Here is a 25,830-nt window from a genome sequence, read left to right as displayed (position 1 = left end):
TGGTAGTGGGAGCAGAATGATGAATTGTTGGAGTTGTTTTCACAATGCCACACTTAAGGGTTTAAAACAGGAAGCCACGGAAATAGTCTGTGGTGTTACAGGCTTTGTTTTCAACTGTGGAGGTGGAGGGGAGAAGGAAATGAGAGGGTGGACCATTTAAAAAGGCAAAAGTCATAAATGTGATTGGCTGTGGTGACAATACACAGTGTGTACAATTATACAGGAAATAAACCACCTTCATGCTTCTTCCAAGTAAAGTTATTCTAAAACTGTTGTACTTTACTTGGATTTATGATGTCTCTCTTCATCCGATGTGGTGACCTGGATATCTACCTGAAACACATCAACAATATTCATAAAAGACACACCAAGCGCACCGTTCTGTGTGGCTATGGTAAACAAAGATGATGCTGATAAGCATCATCAAGCAAACTGCCACTAGAGGGAGACGTTCCATGCTGCGAGGAAGTTGAGAAAATCCCACTCAACAAAACAACATGGCTGAAATATTCACTATGTGGTATTTATGTAGTATTAGTAGTGGTTTAAAGTCAATAAGTGTGGCGCTTCCGGATTTGTGAGCCAACATTCTGACTTTCAAGTTCATCAGCTCACCGCCTGGCCTTCATAAAACGAGTAAATATTATTTGTTGTTTAACTTAAAGTAGATCTAATGTTTTATCAACAGGAATGTTTAAAGTAAAATCGTAAAAAAAAAAAAAGAGCTGGACAGCCAAGCAAAATGTATCGGAAAAATGTATTCAGTTAAAGCCCATTTTGGTTACAATCCAACATTTTTGAACAAATTAATTATGCTAACCAAGGTTCCACTGTTGTTTCCTTCATTTGTTTTTCGGGTTTAGTGTGTTGTGATATTTGTGGCAAAATGAGCAAAAGAGTGAATGAAAAAAAACAATTCATAAAACAAGTTAACAAATTAGTTTGGCTTTTGCCATAATGAGAAATTTCCAAGTTCCAGCGTGCCTTGGCGTCCATCCCAGTCTTTCCCATTTAACCTCCCACTGCTTTAATGAGCTTTTCATCCTCTTGTCTAAACGGAATTTGCAACTCTTGACCTTCATATTCCTGAGCACATCCGCTCTTCCTGTTGGGATGAACAAAAAAAGAGACAGATTTTTAGGAAAAGTCACACTCACTTACAGCAATCTTTGGGGAGAGTAACAACAGGAATAATAAACTTGGAAACACCTCAACCGGGCATGCCTGCCTTCTATTCTCACTCAATGATTTCCCGGAATTGTCTGCAACACATTTGGTGAATCAGCCTTTTGTTGGCAAGGAGCCAGAATTGAAACATTTGTAATAAATCAGTGGATGCATTCCATTTTTTATCTTTGGCTCTGCAGTTTTCCTTTGTGCGAGTGTTCCAATTCACATACTTAACTACTGTGATTGTAACTCCCTTGGATGTGCAACGATTAGACAGCAACTAGTTCTTGTGTTTAACTGATGGATTTATTCCAAAAACCAACATGAGAAATAAAAGGGGTTCAAACAGATATAAAATACAATAAATTACTGGTCACATAATACACAAATATACAATAACATTATGTACAAATTCGTTTTCTTATTCGTTTTCGTAACTCGCCACATTACCAACATTTCCATAAACAAACAACCATCACATGTACACTCATTATTAGCCTTAGCTGGTACAGCTAACCAAACTAAGACACTAAGAGACTGAAACGAAAATAATACAAAACACATATACTGCACCTTAAAGCTGCACATATGCTTTAGGATGGAATTGTAGAGATGATTATTAGAGATTATTATTATTATGAGAGATGATTTAGCACTTTTTTTAGCTTTTTAGCTCTAAATAGTGTAGCAAACAATGGAGCTTATTTTCTATGAATGTAACAATTTTACATGTACGTGCGGAAACAACGATTTTAAAGGCAATTAGGTCCGTCTCATTAACTTATATGCACTTAGGTAGGAACCAAAAACGAAAATAGATAGGAACCTAAAACTGACAGCATACACTGACTGAGGGGCAGTTACAGTGATTCTTCAGTAATTATGCTCAAGTTTACCTTTTTTTTTTTATTTTGCCTTGGTTTACATACACCGTCTCAGTTTTGGTGTCATATCACATATAACAAATGTTTTTCCATTTGGACTGTCCAGTATCGTTCCATGAAATGGAAATCTGAATCACCGTCTTGCATATTTTTACCCCTGCCAAGTTCTCCGAAATTGTCGGAAACAGGATACGGAAGAACTGATTACATTTGGGAGGTGATCTGAATCGACATCTGGATCCAGGACTCTTTTACCTTGGGAAACAATACAGGACACGTTTCTAACATTCATTCATTCATTTTCTACCGCTTTTTCGACATGAGGGTCGCGGGGGTGCTGGAGCCTATCCCAGCTGTCTTTGGGCGAGAGGCGGGGTACACCCTGGACTGGTCGCCAGCCAATCACAGAGACACATAGACAAACAACCATTCACACTCACATTCATACCTATGGACAATTTGGAGTCACCAATTAACCTAGCATGTTTTGGAATGTGGGAGGAAACCGGAGTACCCGGAGAAAACCCACGCATGCACGGGGAGAACATGCAAACTCCACACAGAGATGGCCGAGGGTGGAATTGAACCCTGGTCTCCTAGCTGTGAGGTCTGCGCGCTAACCACTCGACGCCGTGCCGCCCCACATTTCTAACAGCGTCTACAAAATATCAAAGACTGACCCCAAAACTGTAGGATTCTTAGTTTGGTGTGAATCCCAAATGGGGGGGTGGGGGTGGGGGGTGGGCAGTATTGAAATAACCCACCACAGGGCCAAAGAAAGTCATGAGTGCCAACACTTTGATGAATATTCAATTCAAACTTACCAGGATGTGCAGGAAGTCCACATCAACAATAATCTAGCTGTCCTGTATAATGTGTGTAAAAGTAAAATTTTCTCAAAAATGAAATGTATTTTTGGATCAAAATCGCTTCTGGTTTGATCTGACATTTTGGAAGACGTGACCTACACAAGACGAGGTTCCGCTGTACTTCCCTTTATTGACCATATACAGAAAACGTACATCTTCAACACATAAAAAAACCCAGTACATGCACCGAATGACAACCACATTGGTTTTCTAGCTTTACTTATGGGATCACCATTTCACTACCACTTGGGAGAAAAAAGCCAGAGATTCACCGGAATCCTTGGGAATCTCCTCTAGAACTGCCATGACGTTATTTCTGTCTTCCTTGGAGAGATTGTTCTTTAGCTTAAGCAGAGCCATCACATGTTTTTCACTGTGGGGGGAGAACATTTTGTGGTCAGCGGCTTTCCCACCACTGAAACAATTTGTGGGAACAAACAAAAGAAGATGCTATTTGACTGTCTGGTCCTAGTACTCACTTCTGAAATATGCTACACTTTTAGTCTCTCTGCAAGCCTCCACCGAGGACAGAACATGAAAGCCTTTTATTTTTGTTGATACTCCGGGTCCATCTGTTTGTGTGCTGTTGAAAATGGCGAAGTTAGCTGCCATCGATTGTCAAAAAGTAGTGCTTAATGGTTGATTTCTCAGTCCTCAGTAAAATGATATGTCATTTTTATGGATCATCATTAGACTGGCTAACTTATTTTTACAGTTCATTCATTCATTTTCTGCCGCTTATCCTCACGAGGGTCGCGGGGGGTGCCAGCTGTCCCAGCTGTCTTTGGGCGAGAGGCGGGGTACACCCTGGACTGGTGGCCAGCCAATCACAGGGCACATATAGACAAACAACCATTCCCACTCACATTCATACCTATGGACAATTTGGAGTCACCAATTAATCTAGCATGTTTTTGGAATGTGGGAGGAAACCGGAGTACCCGGAGAAAACCCACGCATGCACGGGGAGAACATGCAAACTCCACACAGAGATGGCCAAGGGTGGTATTGAACTCGGGTCTCGACCGCCATGCAGCCCTATTTTCACAGTTAAAAATGTAAACATGTTACTAATGGCGACTACTACAAGTGGCTGCGGTGTCCTGATGCTTTGGGCTTACGCCACACTTTCTCAAGCACGAGGCAGACACTTGTGATGGTAGTACGTCAAAGGAAAGCGAAAGTGAAATTGGAAAAAAATGACATTCATTGAGTTCTGACCTACTACACCATCGTGGGAGGACCTCGTGTACAATGTTTACCGGCATATTCCTGCTCTCTTTGTTTCTGTCAGAGCTCGACCAGCAGTGTAGATGTCAATGTCAAGGAAAGGTCACCTGAGGTCAGGGAAGGTGGTTCCCAGTGACGCCACCTGCACCTGGATGGCAGGGAGATCCTGGAGTTCCAGCACTCCCGCGATCATGCTGAGGACCTCCTTAAGCCACGCCTCCTTCGAGCCCTGACAACACACAGTGGTCACGTCCAGTCAGACTTTATCTCGACTTCCCCAGAAATCCACGCGGGTGGACTTTCTCAGGTTGAGCAATAAGGTGACATCTTTGTTGACATTGTCTCACATGTTTGGTGAACAAGTAGTGCAAACTCTCTGCATTCTCTTTCATCTTCATGCCTGCCTGATGCTGCTGCTCTTTGTCCTTTAGTTTCAGATCGCCTTTCAGGAGTCGGCGCACGTAATCTTTCGCCACTTCCCGGTGAAGTTGACCGATCAGCTCCTGGAACGCACCACACCAGCCAATCCTTATTATCATCATGTCATAACCCATAAAAGGATAGAGAAAGTACAATTTTGCTGTGAGGATGTGAAATAAGTAGATGTACCCGGTGACCCGACTCAGATGTTCCCCGAAGAAGCGTCATCTCCTCCTCCAGGCGGACTTGCAGGTCGTCAAAGGGCGACTTTGTCAACCAAACATAGGTTCCAAGTTTACGGTAGTGAGGCTGCGTTGTCATGGTGATAGTTTCCAGTCACAAGGTTTGATTTCATGTTCATTCAGAAATCTGTACTTCACAAAGTTGAAGCATGCAAGGGTACGCAGTAGACGGTACATAGTACAGTGGAACCTTGGTTAGCATGGACTTGAACCAAAACGGATGTTAACCAAATAATTTTTTTCCCCTAAGGAATCATGTAAATCCAATTAATTTGTTCCAGAAAGCCAAAAATGTCAACACAAAATGTTTTTATAGTTTAACAATTAGTTTAAAATGCATAGAAATTCATATGAATTATGAATGAAAGGGATAAATGAACGGTTGAGCTCGCAACATCATTGTGTCTTTGGGAACATTCATGTCTCCAATTAAGTTAAATAACCTTAAATGTTCATTTATCATTACTTATATGCATTTGGAATTGTTTATGTATTTGAAACTGCAAGTGTAAAACTACAAAAACATGTTCTATGTTAATATTCAACCCCTGACGACATCATAGATAGGCGACGTAGCGTAGCTATTTCCGGTTCTGGTTGTCATTTTGTTTAGCTAGCGAATTAGATTCTGACAAGGAAGCATATTTAAAAAAAAATAATTAAATGAAACCTCAGGCATGATAAGTTGTGCGCCATGTTGTATGCTAACTGAAAAACATGCTAATCGGGTTCCAGCGTTTGTAAGCACCTTGAGGTTCTTGTGCACAGAGCTCAGCAGGTACTCGTGTGCACTTCGCGTCATGTCAGCCAGAGCACTCAGACAACATTCCTGAACTTCCCCTGGGAACAGGTGGCTTTTCGTCACCAAGAAGTCCCTGCAAAGAGATTGCATCACCAATGAATGAACCAATGAGAGGTGAGCGGAAGCAAAGGTGGATATTCTTTACCTGAACTGAGCCACGCAGCCCAGGTTGGCCTTGACAAAGGTCACGCTGTTTGCTTTGTTACGCTTGATGATCTCCGCCTGGAAAGTCCTGAACCTGCACAAAGGGCAGGAGTTGTACCCGTGAGTGTGATTGTCGCCATGGCGACATGTTACAAGTCATGACCTATTTACAGGAACTCATTTTGTACCTATGCAGCAAATTTTGCAGCGGGCAGGTTAGACTCAGCGCCTTCTGCAGGTCGCCCACGACCTTCTGTGCTGCACTCACGATGCCGTTGACCAGCTACGGACAAACACGCCTGTTTAGTGCTGCAGAGTCTCATCTGTTGGGTAAACACGGCCCGCTCGTCTGCATGACAAATAGAGTACCTGGATGACATCATAGGCCATGGGACTGACGAAGCAGCCGTCCTCGCTCGGCGGATCCTCCCCTTTCGTCCACACCTCCTGGGCCTCGTCCAGGACGCGCCCGATATATGTGGTCAGCTCCCTCTGAATAAAGAAGAAATCAGCATAAGCAGAGTCATAAATAATATTCATGCAAATGCATGAGTGCTCAACATCAAGCTATATCTACCTCTGCATGCGCTATAAAATGCTGCCATGGCTTCTCACTGGATGTTGACAATCAACTTATCAGCACCATTCATGCTGACCGAGCAGTTTGTTACTTACCGCTATTACAACATCGGTTGTGTTGCTGCTGAGTTGCGCAACATACAAAAAACTTCCGACTTGAGTTCGAGCACTTGCAGTAATTCTTAATGGAATGATGCACAAACAGTGCACAGCTTTATCCACTTCCGCACCGTACTGTTGTTTACAATGTGCTATTCATGCTGGCAGTTGGCGCCTTACAGCTATTACAACATTGGTTGTGTTGCTGCTGAGTTGCGTAACATACAAAAAACTCCCAACTCCCGACTTGAGTTTTTGCTTGCAGTAATTCGAAATGGAATGATGCACAGTGCACAGCTTTATCTACTTCTGCATGCGCTGTAAAGTGTTGCTACTCGGCTGTCGGTCCGAAACCCATGTGTGCTACACTTGCCGTACTGTTGTTTACAATGGACCCATCAGTGCTATTAATGCGGGCAGTTTGCGCCTTACAGCTATTACAACATTGGTTCTGTGGCTGCTGTGTTTTTAATAAACGGGTCTTTTCCACTTTCTCATGCACTCCACACCATGATTAAAATGAAAGAATTCATGGTCATCTGCTTCCATTTAAGGTCCCCTTAGCACTTTCAGTAAATCCATGGCGACATGAGGTGGCTTCTAGAGGTACCTCTTGTCTGCTCAGGTATTGTTCCTCCAAAGGTGACAGCAAATCTTCAGGCAGAAGTTCTTGAAGAACGTCAGTGCGGATGTCACCATCCAGGTGAAGTCCTTGAAGTAGTCTGTCACAAAGAGAACATCTCATCAGTGATGTTGCTCTACCAGGCCCCTTCTCAGTTAGCGTGACAACCAAATACGGTTCCTACTCACTGCGGGTAGTACTCGTTCACCCAGCGTAGCAGAAAGGTGCTGTCCTGGTCGTCCAGACCAAAGTCGACCAGCTTCCTGAGCCTAGTGCTGAAGGTCTGGTGGTAGAGGTCGGCGTACAGCTGGCAGATGTTGACACTCTGAGGGTAACACTTCTTCACCTGCTGCACCACCAACCGGAGGTCCTGCCTCAGCTGTCTTCCCATCCCGTTCACGTCCAGCTGAATGGACGACTGCCCCTGCAGGCCGGCGGGGGGCGTGGTCAGTGCGTCCATACGCTCCTCCACTAGGGCGCGCAGCGTTTTCTCATGCACTTCCCACCAATTGCTGAGCCTCCAGGGAGGCGGCATCCCGCCTCTCTGCTCCCACTGCCGGTCTTGGTCGTCCTCCTGTCGCATGAAGACCACGGCCGACTTCAGGGCTGCCGTGTCAGCTTGATCCGGGCCGAGGGAGCCTCTCAGCGTCTGCTTCACGGCATCCTCCAGGGCTTTGCGGTCTGCCACCAGAGTGTCCACGTCCTTTTTCCAGCGTCGGAGGGCGTCCTCGTCTTGATGCTGGACCCCCGCAAAAAGACAATTCTCTCTGGAGAGCAGCAGCTGTCCCGCCTCGCTCAGGTGGCGTTCCTCAAGGTGTTGCTCAAAGGTCAGCGGCACTGTGTGGATGGAGCCGGAAGTCACGTAACCACTCCAGATACTGCCTTTAACGTGCGTCATGACCCTACCTGCTAGGGGCGGGACCACTTCAAGTGCAGGGTGTCCATCTGGAGTGCTGGCGGCGATCTGGACAACTTGATCCGTTTTGCTAGTTTTCCATAATTTGGGGAATTTTAGCCTCAGCTTCTGGCCTCCCGCCGACTTCCCGGTGGCGTCAGAGGAGAAATTCCATTTGAAGCCGCCATGTTTGTGTGTCGGGTCTGCCGCATATGAAACATTTCAAAGTAGATGTACATTTCATTTCATGACTAATGACATTTCATCTTATTTTGTGCCATTTGACTCTCCATTCTCCTTCTCTCTGCTCTTCCTTTTTTGAAAAACGCATTTTATTTCAGTACTCGGCAACAATGTAGAGGTTTGTGCTCTCCAAAGCAGGACCAAACATTTCATGCAGATAAAACGGCGATGCTTGGGGCTGTTTGCTTCTCGGTCATTGCGGATTTTTAAAAATTCTCTACCCGAACAGCATAATCAAATTGTAATATCTACCTATTTTTGAGCGGCCCTGCTTATCGACACTACTGTTATTTTACTGGCGTGCTCTTATTTTGGAGGGAATACACCGATGTTGCCTGAGGGGACCGGAAACGGTGCTGCTCCGACAGTAACAGAGGATGTTCTCTTTTAAGTTCAAATACGGGAGAAAAAAATGCAGACGCTATTAAAACTCATGGGAAAAATTGGCAAAATACGGACGTTTCCCTGGTTTGAGTTCAAAGTCCAATATTGTTATCGTTGTAGCAGACTGTGTGTCCTGTGTTTCAGCTGCTCGAAGTAAAAACTCGAAGTAATTTAGTGGGTTTTTTTCGAAGAGTCGAAACAGAAAAAACTTAATTTTCCAAAAAACACTAAAATACAAACAGAAAAACTTGAATTGACTCTTTTTTTTAAAAAAGTGGACCGTGTGTGCGACTCACCCGATCTCATTGTGGTTCTTCTGTCAAATAAGCAACACGCACACTGCTACTCTTTTAAATGCACAATAACACCCGCCCCTCATCCTCATCCTCACACATGCATACCGTTCCCTGAGCGCCCCCAGTCGGCCAAACGTGGAATAAGAAGACTTGCAGGGTTTCAGGGATTCAAGGTCTGACCTATGATACGTTAAATATACGCCAAAGCTGAACTCGAACAAGAAAAAGTTGGTATTTTAAGAGAATAATGTTGGAATATAAACAAACCAAACAAAATAAAGTTGGAATTTTGGGGGAAAGTATCATAAAAATATAATGTTACAAGAATAAAGTGACAAGATGATGAAGTTGAATAACAACAGCATCAAAGCTGTAATTTGATAATAAGGACAAAATATTATGAGTGGGGATGAAAAACGTGAAAAAAAATATGCCGATGTTGTCCGATACCGATATCTCATTTTTATGCTGATATCAGGAACAATTATTATAATTATTGGTACCGATAATTATCAGACATCCCTAATTAATTATGTTACAAGAATAAACTAGGAATATTATGAAGTCATATTAAAATACTACATTATTATATAATATTCTATGTTTTTTTAAGTCATAATATTTGGAAAACAAAACAAAATTAGGTTGGGGAAAAGTTACAAATGGTTTTGGAATAAAGTCCTACGTAATATTACAATATATATATATATATATATATATATATATATATATATATATATATATATATATATATATATATATATATATATATATATATATATATATATATATATATATATATATATATATATATTAATTAGAATACATTTTCAATATTTGGGAAATTAACATTTTCCATTTTAATTTACAATGATTTAACATTGCATCCTTTCATTTTTCAAAATGTGTCCTTTGGTGGAATGTGGTTCCTCGACACAAGCAAAGCACACGTCGGCGGCACGCATGGCTTTGCATCAGCGGGCAAAACAAAAAGTGAAAGTAGGGTTGCACAAATGTGTGGCACAAGGGGCCTGGGGCAGCGTTGGATTTACAGGAAATGAGAGGTTTATTATCTAAAATGACAGTCAGATGTCTTCACATCCTTGCTGCATGCATGTTGAAGGGGACCTATGATGCTTTTTACACTTAATATAGTTTTATTTTATATATAGTTTTATATATTATTTTTTATTTTATTTTATACACTTAATAATATATGCCTATAAATGTTGTATTCTGGTGTTAAATCATGCCAAAGTTTCTTCCATTTCCATTTGGAAGTGAGCCCTGAAAAAGTTTGGGATGGCTCTGAACGCTCGGTATCAGGCAGTGAGTGGAAATTAATTAAAACTAAGGGCCCAATATCAGCCTAAAAATGCAATATCCGTTGATATCGGTATCAGGTTTTTTCCCGATCATGAAAACCAATATTTAAAAAATGCTGCATACAACACATATGTGTTCATTCCACCAAAGACCATATGTCATGTTACAAATATGGGTATATCGGTATCGCCTGAAATCGCTACCTTGAGAGTCGGACAATATTGGCAAATAACCCTCATTAAACAGACGGTTTTGGAAATCCAGCTGGATTAGGTGCAGAGTCTGGAAGCTCTGGAAAGCTTGCTGATTGGGTTATTGTGTGTAGCTGCTCTACTGAAGTCCACAGCTTAATACAAATGGCCCAAAATGGGCATAACAGGTCCCCTTTAAATCAGTGCCATCATAGGGTGAAGCACTTTCAAGTTTTAATATTTACAGTCGATTATGCAAAACCATCTCTTCCTTTAAAAAATAACCAAAACACAGACTTATTTTTAAGCCACCACTTGCAAGAGAACCATTAAAAAAACAAAACACCTCAGAATGTCTCCAATATTTCATCACATGGCTCCATGGCTCCACTTCCTGTTGCACCACCAAGAAATGCTCAAGATGACAACTTTCATGCAAAAAAAAAGAAACATCTTGGGGAAATGTTTTGTTTCATGGGGGGAATTATCTATTATATATGTATATTTATGTCATCAGAACTTCAACTTCTCTGAAAAGAAAAATCATTCATGAATTTTTCCTCCTCATAATATCCATGTAGTCGTCCCTTGCGACTTCACTATCAGTTTTTCAAAGTATATTCATATATTATGGTTATATAATATTCAAATTGTTTGGGTGGAAATAAGCTATGAAAATAAATGTTAGAAAAATGAGTGGGCTTCAGGCATTTTCATTTTGTAAGAGAAGCTCCGACAAGAAAAAAGGTTGGCGACCCCCGGTCTAGCAGATCATCTTCAAAACACTGCTGGCTCAAGAACCACAAGCCCTTTGCCTCAAACACAAAGCAGATGTTGACCCACTTTTAGTCCAATGTGGACGTCTCTGCAGTGCATTCAGGTCAGGCAGAAGTAGGAGATGTTGGACAGACAGTCCGTGCGAACCGTGACCTCCATGTCGCGGAAGAACCCCCTGCGTTTGTCGTCACAGTCTTTTAAGGTGGCGGCGATGGCCGGCGTCTTCCTCAGCTGCCTTAGCCTGTGCAGGATCTGCTGGTGCTCACGACCTCGTAGCAGGCCTCGGAAGGTCAGCACGGCCGTCAGGTGTGTGCAACTGTGGACGAGGTCAAGGCAATGAAAGCGATGGTGGTGCGTTCACGGTACAGACTTACAATCAGGGTTGGGCATCCAGTCTCGATCATTGAACGGGACGAACTGTGATTCTACGTGGACTGCTCAAATTCACATAATCTTTCAGATGATTATGATTATGAATGATAAACTCCTCCCTCACCATTGGCTCCTTTCCACAGTCTCTCAATCTGACTCCAATGACTTCATTTGGGAATGATGACCTAGTGGTGACTGAGAAAGTCTGTACCAGCCTAAATCTGAAGGTCAAGGCTTAGACCAGGGGTCTATCAAAATAGCCATTTTACCCCCTCGCTTATGAAAGGAAAATAGACTAGAGCCGTGACACATAATTAAAAACAATATCTTAGAAACTTTCAAAAGTTTATACCTGATTGACTGACAGATTTAGAGGGAATTTGGGGGTATCAAAGTAGTTCAGAGGAGAAAAAGTGGAGTTGATCGAGTGCTCTTGCTAGTATCGGATCTTGCTAATATAGAATATAAATGTACATAAATATCTCCGTAAATTAAATGTAAACTCTGTCTACATTTGTTGACAAATGTGTTTACGTGTTGGGCCCAACAGATTTGCATGTTAAATGCTTGAGCATTGCAATGGGAGCCACAACAAAGAGGCTTAAGAGCCACATGCGGCTCTGGAGCCATGGGTTGCTGACCCCTGGCTTAGTCTGTACTACAGTGGAGTTTAATACAGTAAACCTCGGATATATAGGATTCAATTGTTCCCACTGGTTTTGTCCGATATAAGCGAAATCCGTTATATGCGTATACCGGAAAATGGCCGTTTTACGCATATATCGGATTTATATCCGGTATATGCGTAAATCGGATTTTATCCGTTATAAAAAGGCACTTCCTTGACTATGTTTCCAATGTACCTGGACTGGACAATGAAAAGAGACGTAAGGTAATGAGAATTTAACTTTATTGGCTCTGAGCATAACAAATTGTTAATTAAGCTAGGCCCTGTTACGCCCGTCAGGCCTGAGGTTAAGATCTCATTCACTGCTGTGCTAGTATTATTGACGTCACTCACTTTTATATTTGTCCTAAATCTGGAGCCAGGAGAAAGACACGATGCGGCCATCCGATATATGCAAGGGTAATTGGCACGGGACTGGAGATTTTGTCCGAAATGGGCAAAATCCGTTATAAAAAATCCAATATATGCAATGAATTTTTATTGGAAATGCATTAAAGAAAAATTGGTTCTTTTTTATCTGTCCGTTGTGAGCGAATTTCCGATATATCCGAGTCCGATATATCCAAGGTTTACTGTAGCAGGAACGCTTTTCCAAAAAAGTGATGTTTGTTAATACAGATAAACGTGACTGACACAACTACACACTAAACACTTTCTAGTGTGGGTTCTATCAATGCTGCCAAAGTCTGGCTTAGTTATTAATATTAATCATTGCTCCTGACTCATCTAATGTGGCATACAACCACAACATTAGCAACAGTAATAAATATATTGTCTCTCCAAACTCAACATGATCATCTTTGGAAAGGCAGAATTTATATCCTTTATGGATGGGGGGAGGGGTCCACAGTACAGCATTTTTTAATTGTAAAAATATATTTAATTGAATGTTAATGAAATATTTTATTTTTTTATTTGTCAAGATCTACGTATACCGATAGCTTAGATAGCTAGTTAGCAAACGCATAACTTCACTGTGTGGTGCCTTCATGCTTCTTCACACGCACTTCCTCTTTCTCTTTAGTTGGGAGCATTTTGCTGCTCTCGTGTCTTCACTTGGGGTTTTTTTAGTCCATGACCTTGTGGTCTGACTTTTATTTATGTCACCGTTTGGACGCATCTATTCATATTATCCGTGTGCTACTTTGATTTTTTTCTATAGAAGCAGCAAACACACCATGTGACATTCTTTTTAACATTCACCGTCCATGAGAAAGCTCATCAGCCACTTCTTTGTGTAACACAGAAAATGTCCTCATGTCCTACTTTGATATGTGTAGTGCATTAAAGATGCTTAAACCAATCCAACCTGGATGGATACAGTACCCTCCAGGTGAGGTCAGGTTCCTTATTTTTGCTGTAAACTGAAAACATTTTGGAAGATATTGACCTCACCGTTTCAGCACCTTTGGGGGGGGCTCTGTATTTGCTGAGCCGGGGGTTGTCCACACCGCATATCGAAAATCTAAGGATGTTGGGGGGGTTTAAATGTACTTTTAATTAGTAAAAACAAAGTAAAATAAATAAATATTAAATAAAAATAAATAGAATAAAAATAATTAAATAATTAAAAAAATAATAATAAAATATGCAATTAAATAACTAAATAAATTCTTCCTACTCCTTTTGGACATGTGGAACTGTGAACTGATTATGGGATGCACTCAATTGTAATCTGATGCATGTTCGAATGAAATTAAACCATTATTACAATTACCATTACCAAAAACTTTCTGTATTTTATATTATATTATAAGTGTTGTTTTATTATTAGTCGTCTGTGTCAACATTACTGGTTTTCCTCCCTACATTTTGCCCTATTTTTGTTTGTTTATATGTGGCTGACGACCAGTCAAGGGTTTATCCCGCTTCTCGCCCAAAGACATTTGGATAGGCTCCAGCATACCTGGCCAGGAAAAGCATTATAGAAAATGGAAGGATAGATGGATGTGCTACGGGCCAATAACAAACGAGCTGCGGGCCACAAATGGTCCCCGGGCTGCACTTTGGACAACCCCATGCTATGCTATCTGCGTTATAAACGAGGAAACTAAGTTTTGCTGTAACTAATGTGTTCTGACCTTGTTGGGAAGTTCAACATATTCTTAGTATATATTTGCTTCCTGTGGTACTAAAGGGGGCTGCACGGGCATCGAGTGCAGACCTCACAGCTAGGAGATCCAAGTTCAATCCCACCCTTGGCCATCTCTGTGTGGAGTTTGCATGTTCTCCCCGTGCATGCATGGGTTTTCTCCGGGTACTCCGGTTTCCTCCCACATTCCAAAAACATGCTAGGTTAATTGGCCACTCCTAATTGTCCATAAGTATGAATGTGAGTGTAAATGGTTGTTTGTCTATATGTGCCCTGTGATAACCCGCCTTGCGACCCCTGTGAGGATAAGCGGTAGAAAATGACTGAATGAATGAATGGTACCTAAAGTCAGGGTATTGTTCTAGCAGAGACTGCAGGTGGTTCTTGATGTCCGCCTTGTTCTTCTGACCAATAATCTCACACAGGTGGTCTCCAATGGGGTAGAGCCACGCCTCTGACGACCTCTGACAAGAACGAAATACAGTAGATGTTGGAATTCGTCCTGCATTACCCATCAGGAAGAAGATGTGTGATATCACGCTTCATTAAAGTCACACTACACCATCTTGCTACTCTGTTGTGTTGCTACTTAGACAATAACGGCTCATTTTGTGTACATCTATTCTGTCATACAAGCTGTACACAGACTACTCTAAAGCCCATCCAACTTTGCTTCTTTAATTATTGTCCCTTGACAGGATGTGTTTCAAAATTGAATTTTCTTCTACCATGTCCTGGAAGAGCTCTCTGAGCTTGGAGCACTGCGCTTTTATCTTGGCAGCCGCCTTCTCGTGTTTGCGGTTCTTGCACGAGTAGTTGTTCTTCATCAGCTGGCCCACGTACTCCTTCATCACGTGGCGGTGTAGCCGGCTAGCCAGCGCCTGTCCCACAAAGAGAAAGGGAGTCTTCATCATCGCGCCATCTCTACTTCCTCCTATTGAGCGAACGTCTGCGTGCTCGTCCTCTGACCTCCGCGGTCGCCCTCACCGATTCAGCAGATATTCTCCAATGTAAACATTGCATACGCATGACTAACAATCATGGAGGAAGTGAGTGCGATTTTCCAAGTAACGCTTCTATTGTGTGACCAGTCTCCTCTTCCTCACCTGGCCGTGCGGCGGCCTCATGGCGTCGCAGTGCTGAGAGAGCAGCTCGCCGCGTGCATACAGTTGATCAAAGTCATCGTCGTTAGTGAGCCACTTCCTGGTCATCATTCTCCGCAAGTAAGGCTGAGGAAAAACATTAACCTTTGACCTTGCTGTATGAATGGGTAAACACCAGTACACTCGTTTCAGCACAATAACAACCAACAGGGAGGACTTCTTATTAGGTGGTGTACCTAATCAAGTGTTATGTGTGTGATCATGTGATCGGCTTGCTCATGTGACAAATATTTCATTTCCTAAAAGGTGTCAGATGCCGTGCCAGCCCTTGTGATAAAAGAAAGGAGAAGTGAGTTGTAATATTTGGGTTATATTGTGAAACACTCTTCACAGGAATCCACCAGGCCCTTTTCTTCCTTCAACATCCTCTTTTTCTGCCAGTCTTTTCTTCTAACCTGCCCCCCCTTTCCCTGTTACACAGAAGAGATGAAACAGTAAAAGTGAAGAAGAAGAGCCACACCTTGGCCTCCTCCTTGAACTGGTCCTCCAGGCCTTGCAGGAGCTTGTGGAGGAGCCAGGTTACCTCCTTCTTCAGGGTCTCCACAAGATCTGCACACTCGTGCCCGTACGCCTCCATGTGATGTCTGCAGGAGCCATGACAGCTCGTAAAGGGTCAATCACTTCAACTATGCCTACAGCCTAGGTGCTAAGTCGGGTGCATTGGTTGGCGACGTTCTCATGATGTGCTGGTGCCTGTGTGCTAGTCTAGTTAGCTAGTAGTTTGCTAGCTGGCCCTATTATTTTCTCCTTGTGTGTTTGTATTTCCTGCTTTGTGTCCCCCCCCCCACATAACTCCCTTTTCCAGGGCGAAAGACAACTGTTGTTGATCACTGCAGCAGCAGCTGTACTGCTTATAGAAACACGTTTGCTTCTACTTTCAAGCAGCGGCCAATCACAGCGCAGTTTGCGGCATGCCATGCGGGCAGGTCATGATATAAATAGAGCCTCTTAAGATGTTCCAGACTGTGCTGCCATGTCAGAGATGTTTGTGTGACGCATGTTCCGATAAGGGCGTCTTGCAGGTCATGTGACTTACTGTAAAGAGCTGAAACTGTTGATGTACGTGACGTTGTACTCGCTCCACAGCGTCTGAGGACGCAGGTGCGAGCAGCACTGCTGGTAGGCGGCATTAAACCTGCGGGGGACATGGTTGCGGTCAAGGTCATGGTCAAGGTCTCCTGCAAGAGTTCAACTTCTTCTTTTGGTGTCAATGGGAGGGAAGTTTTCTCATGTTTCCCAACCTGGAAAACATGCTTCCCCTTTTGTGATGAAACATGTAAATATTTCAGTAGCTTCCTTATTTATTCATTATGTGGTAAAAGTACCTTTTGGGGAAATCTTTCAGCACTTGCAGACAAGATATCATGACTTTGTGCTCCAGCTGAGCGTCAATGCGTCGCGCGTTGACGAAGTTTCCTTTCACTTTCTGTTCACACATAAAGAACACATGACAGCGTTGCTCTGCTGCCCTCTACCGGACATACTGCAATACTGCACCGGTCACAATAACATTAACCCAAGAAGCCTTTCTAATATTTCATTCAGTTGGGTGTGCTTGATGGTCAAAATATAAGAAACATTTGTGTGTGACACTGTATGCTCTTGATAAACATAAAGTATACCAGTGTACCATTTCCCCATCAGAAATAATCTAAACATTATGAACATTATTCCTCTGCGTCATCAAACGTCTGATTATACTCCTCATTATCTATTGGTGGTCATTAGCACATGTGGCCACAGCAGTGGACATGTCTCACCGTCCAGATGTCCATGTGGAAGTCGGAGTTGAAGAAGTCCTCCTCTTTGTCCGGGTGCTGTGTGGCAATCCACATGTCCTTGTTTTCAAGCTCAATCAGGCGATCCAAGAAAGTTATCAGGTCCTCCTGTGAGTAAAAAAAATGAATATTTTTGACATCTCTAAGTGGGCGTGGCTAAAGAGTGTCAATCGACCCTCAGGTCGAGTGTCCATCAAGTACTTCTCTACATGTCTTTTGTGGTACTAACCACAGTGGTAGGGCCTAAGATAAGTGCTGCGTGTTGATTGGTGGGCATCACCAGAATCGATGCTATGATGTCGTCACCTTCACTGTGGTGCAGAACTTCTCTGTCAGCTGCAGCAGGAAGTCCTCATCCAGTTGCAGATCGGGGTTCTCGTCTTTCATGTCTGGCTGCAGGGTCGGACTTCCCATGATCCTCTCACTAGCGAGGGACACACAGTGTCAAGATTCCATATTATACTGTTTCACTGCCGGTATTAAGCAATGTGCTGTAAATATAGGGGTGTTATTTCAAGTATACAGGGCTCTAATAATGTTTGAACCCGTATTTAGAAGGTCATAATATCAAAATATTGTGTCAAAGTGAAAGTTAAATGTATCTTCACAAAAAGCTGTTTTTCTCATTTTTTTTAGTCAGGAACTGATATTTTCCTGAAACTTACCTACCTACTTACCTATGTTCCACTGCTGGTTACTAAAGAAGGGAAAAACCTTTTTTGCCTGACAAAAGATTCTCATCTGTGTGCCTTGAAAAATGAGTCAAAATGGTCTACAATGGCTGGTACTGAAGGGGTTGTCTTATGGAAAATGGCTGCCATATTAGATCACTGCACTCTGTAAATCGGAACCTTTCCCGCTTAATAGATGCCATGGATCACACACAACAATGTAACATCAAGGAGTGGGAGCGGAGAATGCAAACATTAGCCACACTAGCACAGCTATGTGAGTTAAAGGGCTAACTGTAGGAGCTAGTATTTCTGTTCCTAGGTTTTTAAAATCTGTTGATTTATTTTGTTGTTGTTGTTTTGTTTGGATTACTATTACTATTTGTTTATTTATCATATTTTGTTGGGGTTAATTAGTAGTTTATTCGTGGGTTTATTTCATTGGATAACACCATGGGCACCTGCAATCTATTTATGTAGGCAGTGCTCACAAGACCAGCATGCACCGGGGTGGGCCTATGGTTTTGTACCAGAGCAAGAGAGGCAACAGGAGACAATGCCTTTCTTCCCTTTTTGTTTGCTTGCTCGGTATTAAAAATAAATACAAAGAAATGGAACAAGTTGTATGGACAATGACTCTTTTGCCTGTGTAAAACACAACCCAAGGTGCATCAGTGGCCTTTTGATTATAGTTTAAGTTAAGTTTATTTTTGAAGGACAAATAGGCACTACACTAACATTACACTCACATTTTAACAGCAACACCGTGCTATTTGTGTATTTTTAGCCTTTCCATTCTTTTCCACATGGTGTTCCAAGCGCGGTTTGGAGGTAAGGAGGCCTGATCCCAGGAATGCAGTCAATAAAGTTTCTTCTTGAAATGCTTCCCACATTCCGACCAGCTGAGTTGAGGTTTCATACTTTTGTCTGTAAAAGCATGTATTTTATCTCTGATATCTCGGCTCTGCAGATGGAGATATTCATAATATTTCTGCTCTCTCTTGCAGCTACTAGGGAGCACAAACAGCCGTATGAAGCAGTCCAGTCCTTGCATGAGCAGAATGTGATGGTGTGGTCGCTGACCTGTGGTAGCGGTGGACGATCCAGTCCAGCAGAGCGTAGAGGTCCTTGAGCTGTGTGGTCTGCTGCAGCAGCTTATTGAGGTGCTGCCTGATGGTAGCATGGTAGCTCTCCACGTAGGTGCCGAAGACCATGAAGCTGGGAGGGTAGGACCAGCGGATGTCCCTCTTCACCATCTCCAGGTCCTCCACCACGGCCTTGCCCAGCAGCCCAAGGTGCACGGCCAGCCACGAGGCGTTCAGGTGACTCTGCTCCAGATGGACGCTTTCCACTTTCTCCCTCACCCCTTCCCCCACGGCCTCCCTCCAGGCGTCCATCCAGCTCCCTTGGAGACCCCCGGGCTCCTGAGCCCGTTTGTCCTCCTCCTGGACGATGCGGGCGACGTGGACCAGGAGGCCCCTGTTCCTGGACGGGAGGGAAACGGATGTACGCACGATGGACATAATCTTGTGGCGCAGGTCGGCATAGAGGATGCTCAGGTCCTTCTCCTTCTTGGCCATCTCCATGGAGCAGTCCTGGCCGCAGCGCTGCCATTCCTGCTGGAACTCAACGCGCAGGGCCAGCAGGTTGAGGTGGGCCTCCTCCAGGACCTCCATCTCGATCAGCTTGTTGATCTGCATCACTGCGCACGCATAACATCACAGTGCACTTTTATAAATTAATATACAGAAGCTGTAGATATTTGATATCAAATCTGGAATGTCAAACAGAGTTGAATCCATATTTGATGCAGATTGCACATTTAGATGAAATGTAAACATAACAAAATTCAATCTCATCCGGTCAACATTGTTTGGTTCCATCTGGATCCGGATCAAACTGGACCTCATTTTATTAAATCATTTATAAAAATGATCAAAATAACTTATAACCACAAAAATAAAAAGAAAGGCAAAGGCCATTTCGATTGTAACGCCAGTCCTGCTTGCATTTTGTTATGCAACCACGAGTCTGAGCGTGTTAAGAGTAAAGCAGCATCCAGCAGGACGAAGACGACCATCATGATGAATGTTGCCAAAACACAGACAGATAACAACGGGAGGGGGTGGGGCTAAGAAGCCGTGGGACAGTGTGTCCTTAAAGCTGAGGCCGTGTTTCCAGAATCAGGTTTCATTGCTTATTGAAGGCTCATAGAAAGTGAATTAGTGAGGTGTTGATATTTCCTACTGCCTTGAATATGGCCCACATTACCTGACAGAGGCGTGTGAGGCAATTCAGGCAGCGTGTACGTCTCCTCCATCTCCTCCAACACCTCTTCTTCTACAATATCCTTCCCCTCATCCTTGGAAGCCAACTCCTGGACGGCGAGGAAGGCCTCCTGCCTCCTGTCCTTCCGGGAGGCAAATTTCAGGCTGCGGCGGATGGACGCTCCCTTTTTTAGGAGGGAGTCCAAAGGTGCCATGTTGGGCTCTGAGGAGCGAGAGGGTTTAGTTTCATCACTTTCAATGAAACGTTTACGCTCACCTGTCTTTGAACGCGTCATGGCTCTGCCTTTCTCGCTGTCCACCTCATCGTCCTTCGCCTGGAAGAGCGCCGTCACGCTCTTGAGAGGAGACGTGGCACCTGACAAAATTAGTTGACTACATGTCACCCCGTCCACAGCAAGACACGTCGGACATTGTTGAGCTCAGATGTGTTGAGCCATGACAGTTTTATGAAGCGTTACGTTTGAAAGAGTTACTCACGAGGAGAGGGCAGAGCTTTGGACTGCCCCGACCCGGACTCGCTGACCTTTAACCCCCTCTGCCCAGGCACAAGCGAGCTCTTGTCCGTCGCCATACGGATGCTCTTACGGAACATCTCCAGCACGCCCACCACCTTCTTAGCGGCTCCCTCGTCGTCGTGGATTGCTGGGTTGGCGTCCATCATCGGGGACATGGCGCCACGTTGGAGGACAGTCAGTCAGGTGACCGTTATGTGCACACAACACTTGACTTCCGTGGTCTCAATTTTTACTTTCACTCCAATACTTTTGCCCCAACTTGACACGGTTGCTATGGAAACATCACTCGCCTAGAGTCATGCCAAGCAGGTATGTCAGTAAATCAACTCCTGACACTGAGTAGGAGGGCACAATTACACGGAATATGAAACTTATGAATAACAAAAGAATAAATATATAACAAAGAAGAAACAGAGTGGTAAAAAATGTGGCAAATGAAATAACTCCCACTTTAGACATTATCAATGTTGAGCAGTTAAGATGCAATAAAACAGAAACATTTAAAAATGACAATAATACAATACAACAATAATTACAAGTCAGAAAAGAGAACAAACCAGTGATTAAAAGTATATACAAAAATCGTATCCATCGTTGAACAAACAAGAAGCCATTTTAAAAGCGAAAGCACTTACCTGTTCAGGTAGGAAACGGAAGAAGTCGCCTTTTTCAAGGTGAAAGAGGATAAACAGGAGGAATGAAAACGTCGAGCCAAGGCAAGAAAGTGGTGCCAAAGATCACCTTCCTGCCTCCGTCAGGTTGAGGTTAATAATTACATTATCCTCCAAAGTGACGTCCTCGTCCTGCTTCCTCACACACCTTGCTAGCTAGCGTCCACTCGGCTGCTTTACGTGTGCAAACACTTTCGATGTTAATTTTTTTTACACTTGGAATAGAGCGTTAAGTGCCGCCTTCAGGTACATCCGGAAATCTGAACATCAACAGAGCTGGGATCCCCCCCCCCCCTCTTTAACGTGACCTCTGTCCGGTATACGTGGTGGGTGGATGGATCCAAATTATTTTTTATATTGATTATACATTTGCGTTCTCTTTCATATTTATTTTCACGTACCAAGTCACACTCCGTTTAGCAATCCTGGAACGTACCATACTTGCTAGGTTAAGCAAAAGTGAAAGACACTGGCACAGCTCCATTTATTTATACTATGTATTTTTGCATTCTACTTTATACTATTCACACTTTTTAACATTTCATCTTGTTTATACAATTATGAAACTTGAGAAGACGCTGGGCTTCGTTTATTGAATACAACAACACTGCCAACAAAAAAACGCCAACCTATATACCAGTCGCATTTTCATGACGTCATCCGTGCACCCACTTTCCAGGCATGACCAATGAATTTACATCACATTAAACTGTTACATTAGTATTGATACCACAACGTGAATGATCTCCCACCTTTACTGTCATGACTATGGCGCCCACTAGAGTTACAATAAGTACAATCTCTCTACTCAAACGAATAAAAACACTCACATTAAAACTATACACAAATGACACAGTCTGGAGGAAAAATAAAACATTTCTAAAGTCTTTTAACGTCACTTCAACCAGACCGACGTGCTTTACACTTACAGTGTCACTTGTGTCCAGTAGAGGGAGATATTCGCACTCAATCCCTCCAAAAGGGCATATAGTAGATTTTCCACAGAAACATTTAAGGATTGCGAAGTAAACTTATAATAAATGTATGTGCAAAGACAGGACTTAACTGATGTAGACTTTTTGCCAGTAGAGCAAATACTTTCATAATGTCTGCTCATTCATGATCTTTTTCCACTAATCCTCAATGCATTTATCCTTGGTGGATGTACACATAGATATACATATTATCATCATGTACATTACACAGTATTAATTCCCTCTTTCATCGTCTGCTGTGACCTCGTTGCTTGACTGCACACACTGTAGTGAGCACTCAGATTAGCGATGTGTGTTAAATGCAGATCATCTATCTGCTCATGCTGTCTTGTCTGCAAGAAAAACAATAGGCCTACCTCCTTTTCATGATGTCCACCGTTTATGGAGATATGCTGATCATTGTAAATAAATAAATGAATGAGGCTGGAGCGAGTATTTTGTGCAGTCACTTCCTCTTTCCTCTTTCCTGTTGTGAGTTTTGAGCAACTCATTCATAACTTGCACATCTCCAGTGAGCATGTTGTTTGTAAAGGGAGAATTTTTGCACTAAATGTCATTAGATAATGTACCTAATGAATTGTCCAGTGGAGATACCAGCTTATATAATGATGTGAGCTTAGATGCTGCATGCTAGCAGTGTAATAGCTGATATAGCAGCCTGATATAAGGCGTTATTGAAAGAGTGGTGTGAAGATGACCCAGGCGACATGAGATGAGACAATGAGACGCCTCGTGAGAAGCTCTCAGGTGACCCAGTAGACACTGAGCATCAATCACACGCAGACAGGAAATGAACGGCTGGAGCTTTGGCGGCAGAGAATCCTCTTAATAAAACTATCAGCATTGTGAAGGCTGGGCTTGAAGTGTGCCAGCATTTCAAAATGAGTGCTGCAACAAAAATAACTCTTCACCAGCTCGCCGCAGGTACATTTCAGCTGTCACTCAGCGTTTCTGTTGACAAGCCTCCCTCCTCCACACTATTATTTCATTATTGTTTGTCACAGTGACAGTGACTCTGACGGTATTTATGTTGTCGAGAGGAAAGAGGTCAATAAACGACTATTTATTGTTCACAGAAACTGACATTATACCGGCTATAGCGTGACTTGGCTAATGAAGCTAGCATCAGCTAAACAGCTCGAGTTTGCTTTGTCTGGCTAACTGTCTCCCCATCATTAACTGGAAAATGAACTCTCTGTGACATTTTTATAGTTAAAGGATGAGTTAAAACAGCACAAGTTAGACAAAACAACACTAAACTATTCTATTTTGTTGGCTGGCAGTATTAGTTAGATGATCTTACCTGGGATAGCAAGCAGTAAACACCTCCAGGGAACGATACTGTAGCTGCATAACATAGCTAAAAACATTTATCTTCATTTTATGTTTAATCATTTCAAGCTAATCACAGCTAGTTTGAAGAAAAAATATAAATTTTTTTATTTACTTGTTGCGAACTAGGCTAACAGTTCTTAACTGAAAGCACCTGAAAGCGCCTAGCTTACTCACAAGAGCAAGTTAGCTAAAAACATCATTTTCACTTTGGCTAAAAATGACCAATAGTTCGCTGTCGCATTGTCGTCTTTTCTTTTTTTTTTTATCTCTGGCTGCTATATTATCCCGACAGAATATTCACTTTCAATGCAATAATCTCTCCAGGCTAATGCTAATGCTAACATACATAAATAACAGCAAATACAGTGCAGTTATACATGGTCAAGCAAAATGATCTGACACATTTGTAGGTTAAATAAAAGGCAAATAAAGTAAAGAAACCAAAAAGTGTTTTTATTTTCGAAATATAATGCCATTTTTTTCTGGCGGAAGTTACCCAAACCCATAACAAGATGGTGTTTGGAGCTGGTACGGGATCATGTCTACCAAGATTGAAGTGCAAACGGAACGCTCGTTGTGTTGCAGTTACAGATTTGTTTGTTTTGATAAACGTTTACGCAATGAAAGCGCCATGCTCACCGGCCCAATTCATGGCAGCAACTGAAAAATAAAAACACTTTTTTGTTACTTTACTTTATTTGCTTTTTATTTAACCTACAAATGTGTCAGATCATTTTGCCTGACCCAGTATAAGCACAATCATAAAAATATTGTTCCATGAAGCATTATTAGCTTTGTAATGGCAGGATGTTTGATGTCATTAGGTTGTGTAGCTAAAGAATAATTCAGTAACAGCGGCGTCAAACCATCACAAACGTGTGTTAGAGGTTGAAACATCAAATGCGATTTCAGGTGTATTTCATGGATGAAGTGCAGTAGGGTGGACTGAATAAGTCCTTTAAGCGTCCACTTCCTTTCTTCTCCCCGCTGAAGGCTAATTGAGGTTGTGCAAATGAACAGAGGGGGCTGTCAGACGGGGGTGAGCCTGTGGGGCTGTGATTGGTCAGGCCAGGCATTGATGGAAATGCTTCCTCCTCTGTGTTTCCCAAAATAACTTGAACACGGACCCCCCCGTGGCTTGATCGCCCCATACTGCCGACCGGGTATCCCAGCTGTCACAGCTGAGCAACACACACATAAACACATATATATGGGAACACATATGAATGTAAACGCCTCCTTACTACTTTTATGTCATTACTATGGATCTTATTATGGATTGGCTCAGTAGCCAGCCCATAGACTGCTACTGCAAGTAGCAGTCTATGGGCTGGCTACTGAGCCAGCCCATATTGTTATTGCTGTTTAGTTATTATGGACTGGCTCAGTAGCCAGCCCATAGACTGCTACTTGCAGTAGCAGTCTATGGGCTGGCTACTGGGCTGGCTACTTGCAGTAGCAGTCTATGGGCTGGCTACTGAGCCAGCCCATATTGTTATTCTATGTGGCGTTTAGTTATGGACTGGCTCAGTAGCCAGCCCATAGACTGCTACTTGTTATTATGGCTACAGCAGTCTATGGGCTGGCTACTGAGCCAGCCCATATTGTTATTGCTGTTTAGTTATTATTTTTCTCTTTCTTCTTATATCTTAATCTTCCACTTTTTGTGCGCGTAATGCGGCCAAAACCGCAAGAAGGACCCCCAAACATGTTACACCGCCGGAAACGTGGCGCTCGGGACTACAGCGGTATTTAGTTTTTGGAACGTTTTGTGTAACCATGGCGACGCTATTAACCAAAACGTTCAAAAATGGGCCACTAGATTAGGTTTTCACCTGTTCTATTTTTAGAACAGCACAAGGCAGAGAAAAAAACGAGAATCTACACATTTTTCACAGCCTTGTAGCTCAGCCATACTGCCACGTAGAAACGTGATTAACGGCTCATTTTTGAGATAAACTTCTCTACTCTCTCTGTGGCTAATTAGTTTTATCGTAGGATGTTTAGTTTTCGCTCTATCTTCGTCAGAAGGAGGTGTGCGCTTCGCCAGCGTCTCCCACTCTGACTCCACTGTGGCAGGGGAGACGAA

General features: G+C 42.8%; 2 protein-coding genes across 6 annotated transcripts; both read right to left on the bottom strand.

Annotated features, from left to right (window-relative positions):
• Positions 1-743: 743 nt before the first annotated feature.
• Positions 744-8,967, bottom strand: tnfaip2b (tumor necrosis factor, alpha-induced protein 2b). 3 transcript variants are annotated; one of them, XM_078796214.1, is made up of 13 exons: positions 8,880-8,967; positions 7,968-8,159; positions 7,250-7,898; positions 7,050-7,161; positions 6,131-6,253; positions 5,950-6,044; positions 5,763-5,855; positions 5,564-5,690; positions 4,763-4,882; positions 4,501-4,656; positions 4,261-4,382; positions 3,403-3,506; positions 3,258-3,296 (listed from the first exon to the last, which is right to left on the bottom strand). In XM_078796214.1, the coding sequence occupies exons 1-13, from the start codon at positions 8,887-8,889 to the stop codon at positions 3,283-3,285; spliced, it is 1,917 nt and encodes a 638-aa protein (XP_078652340.1). In that variant the 5' UTR covers positions 8,890-8,967; the 3' UTR covers positions 3,258-3,282. The 3 variants fall into 3 exon arrangements, with proteins under 3 accessions (XP_078652341.1, XP_057933596.2, XP_078652340.1); XM_078796215.1 differs by lacking the exons at positions 3,258-3,296; positions 3,403-3,506 and adding an exon at positions 744-1,105; XM_058077613.2 differs by lacking the exon at positions 3,403-3,506 and having other exon boundaries at positions 1,612-3,296; positions 8,880-8,960.
• Positions 8,968-11,043: 2,076 nt separating this feature from the next.
• On the bottom strand, positions 11,044-21,576 carry LOC131132717 (exocyst complex component 3-like protein 4). Of its 3 annotated transcripts, none has more exons than XM_078796181.1 (14): positions 21,376-21,576; positions 20,703-21,030; positions 20,482-20,580; positions 20,209-20,427; positions 19,021-19,639; positions 17,573-17,690; positions 17,249-17,374; positions 16,814-16,914; positions 16,525-16,623; positions 15,949-16,072; positions 15,432-15,554; positions 15,054-15,206; positions 14,668-14,789; positions 11,044-11,489 (listed from the first exon to the last, which is right to left on the bottom strand). In XM_078796181.1, exons 2-14 carry the CDS (start codon positions 20,893-20,895, stop codon positions 11,273-11,275), a joined length of 2,313 nt encoding a protein of 770 aa, XP_078652307.1. In that variant the 5' UTR covers positions 20,896-21,030; positions 21,376-21,576; the 3' UTR covers positions 11,044-11,272. The 3 variants fall into 3 exon arrangements, with proteins under 3 accessions (XP_078652307.1, XP_057934589.2, XP_078652306.1); XM_058078606.2 differs by having other exon boundaries at positions 20,703-20,867; XM_078796180.1 differs by lacking the exon at positions 21,376-21,576 and having other exon boundaries at positions 20,703-21,344.
• Positions 21,577-25,830: the final 4,254 nt, after the last annotated feature.

This window comes from Doryrhamphus excisus, linkage group LG14, assembly GCF_037039965.1.
Source record: "Doryrhamphus excisus strain RoL-2023G ecotype Guam linkage group LG14, RoL_Dexc_Guam_v1.1, whole genome shotgun sequence".
Lineage (NCBI taxonomy): Eukaryota > Metazoa > Chordata > Actinopteri > Syngnathiformes > Syngnathidae > Doryrhamphus > Doryrhamphus excisus.
This window is presented reverse-complemented; position numbering and strand designations above follow the sequence as displayed.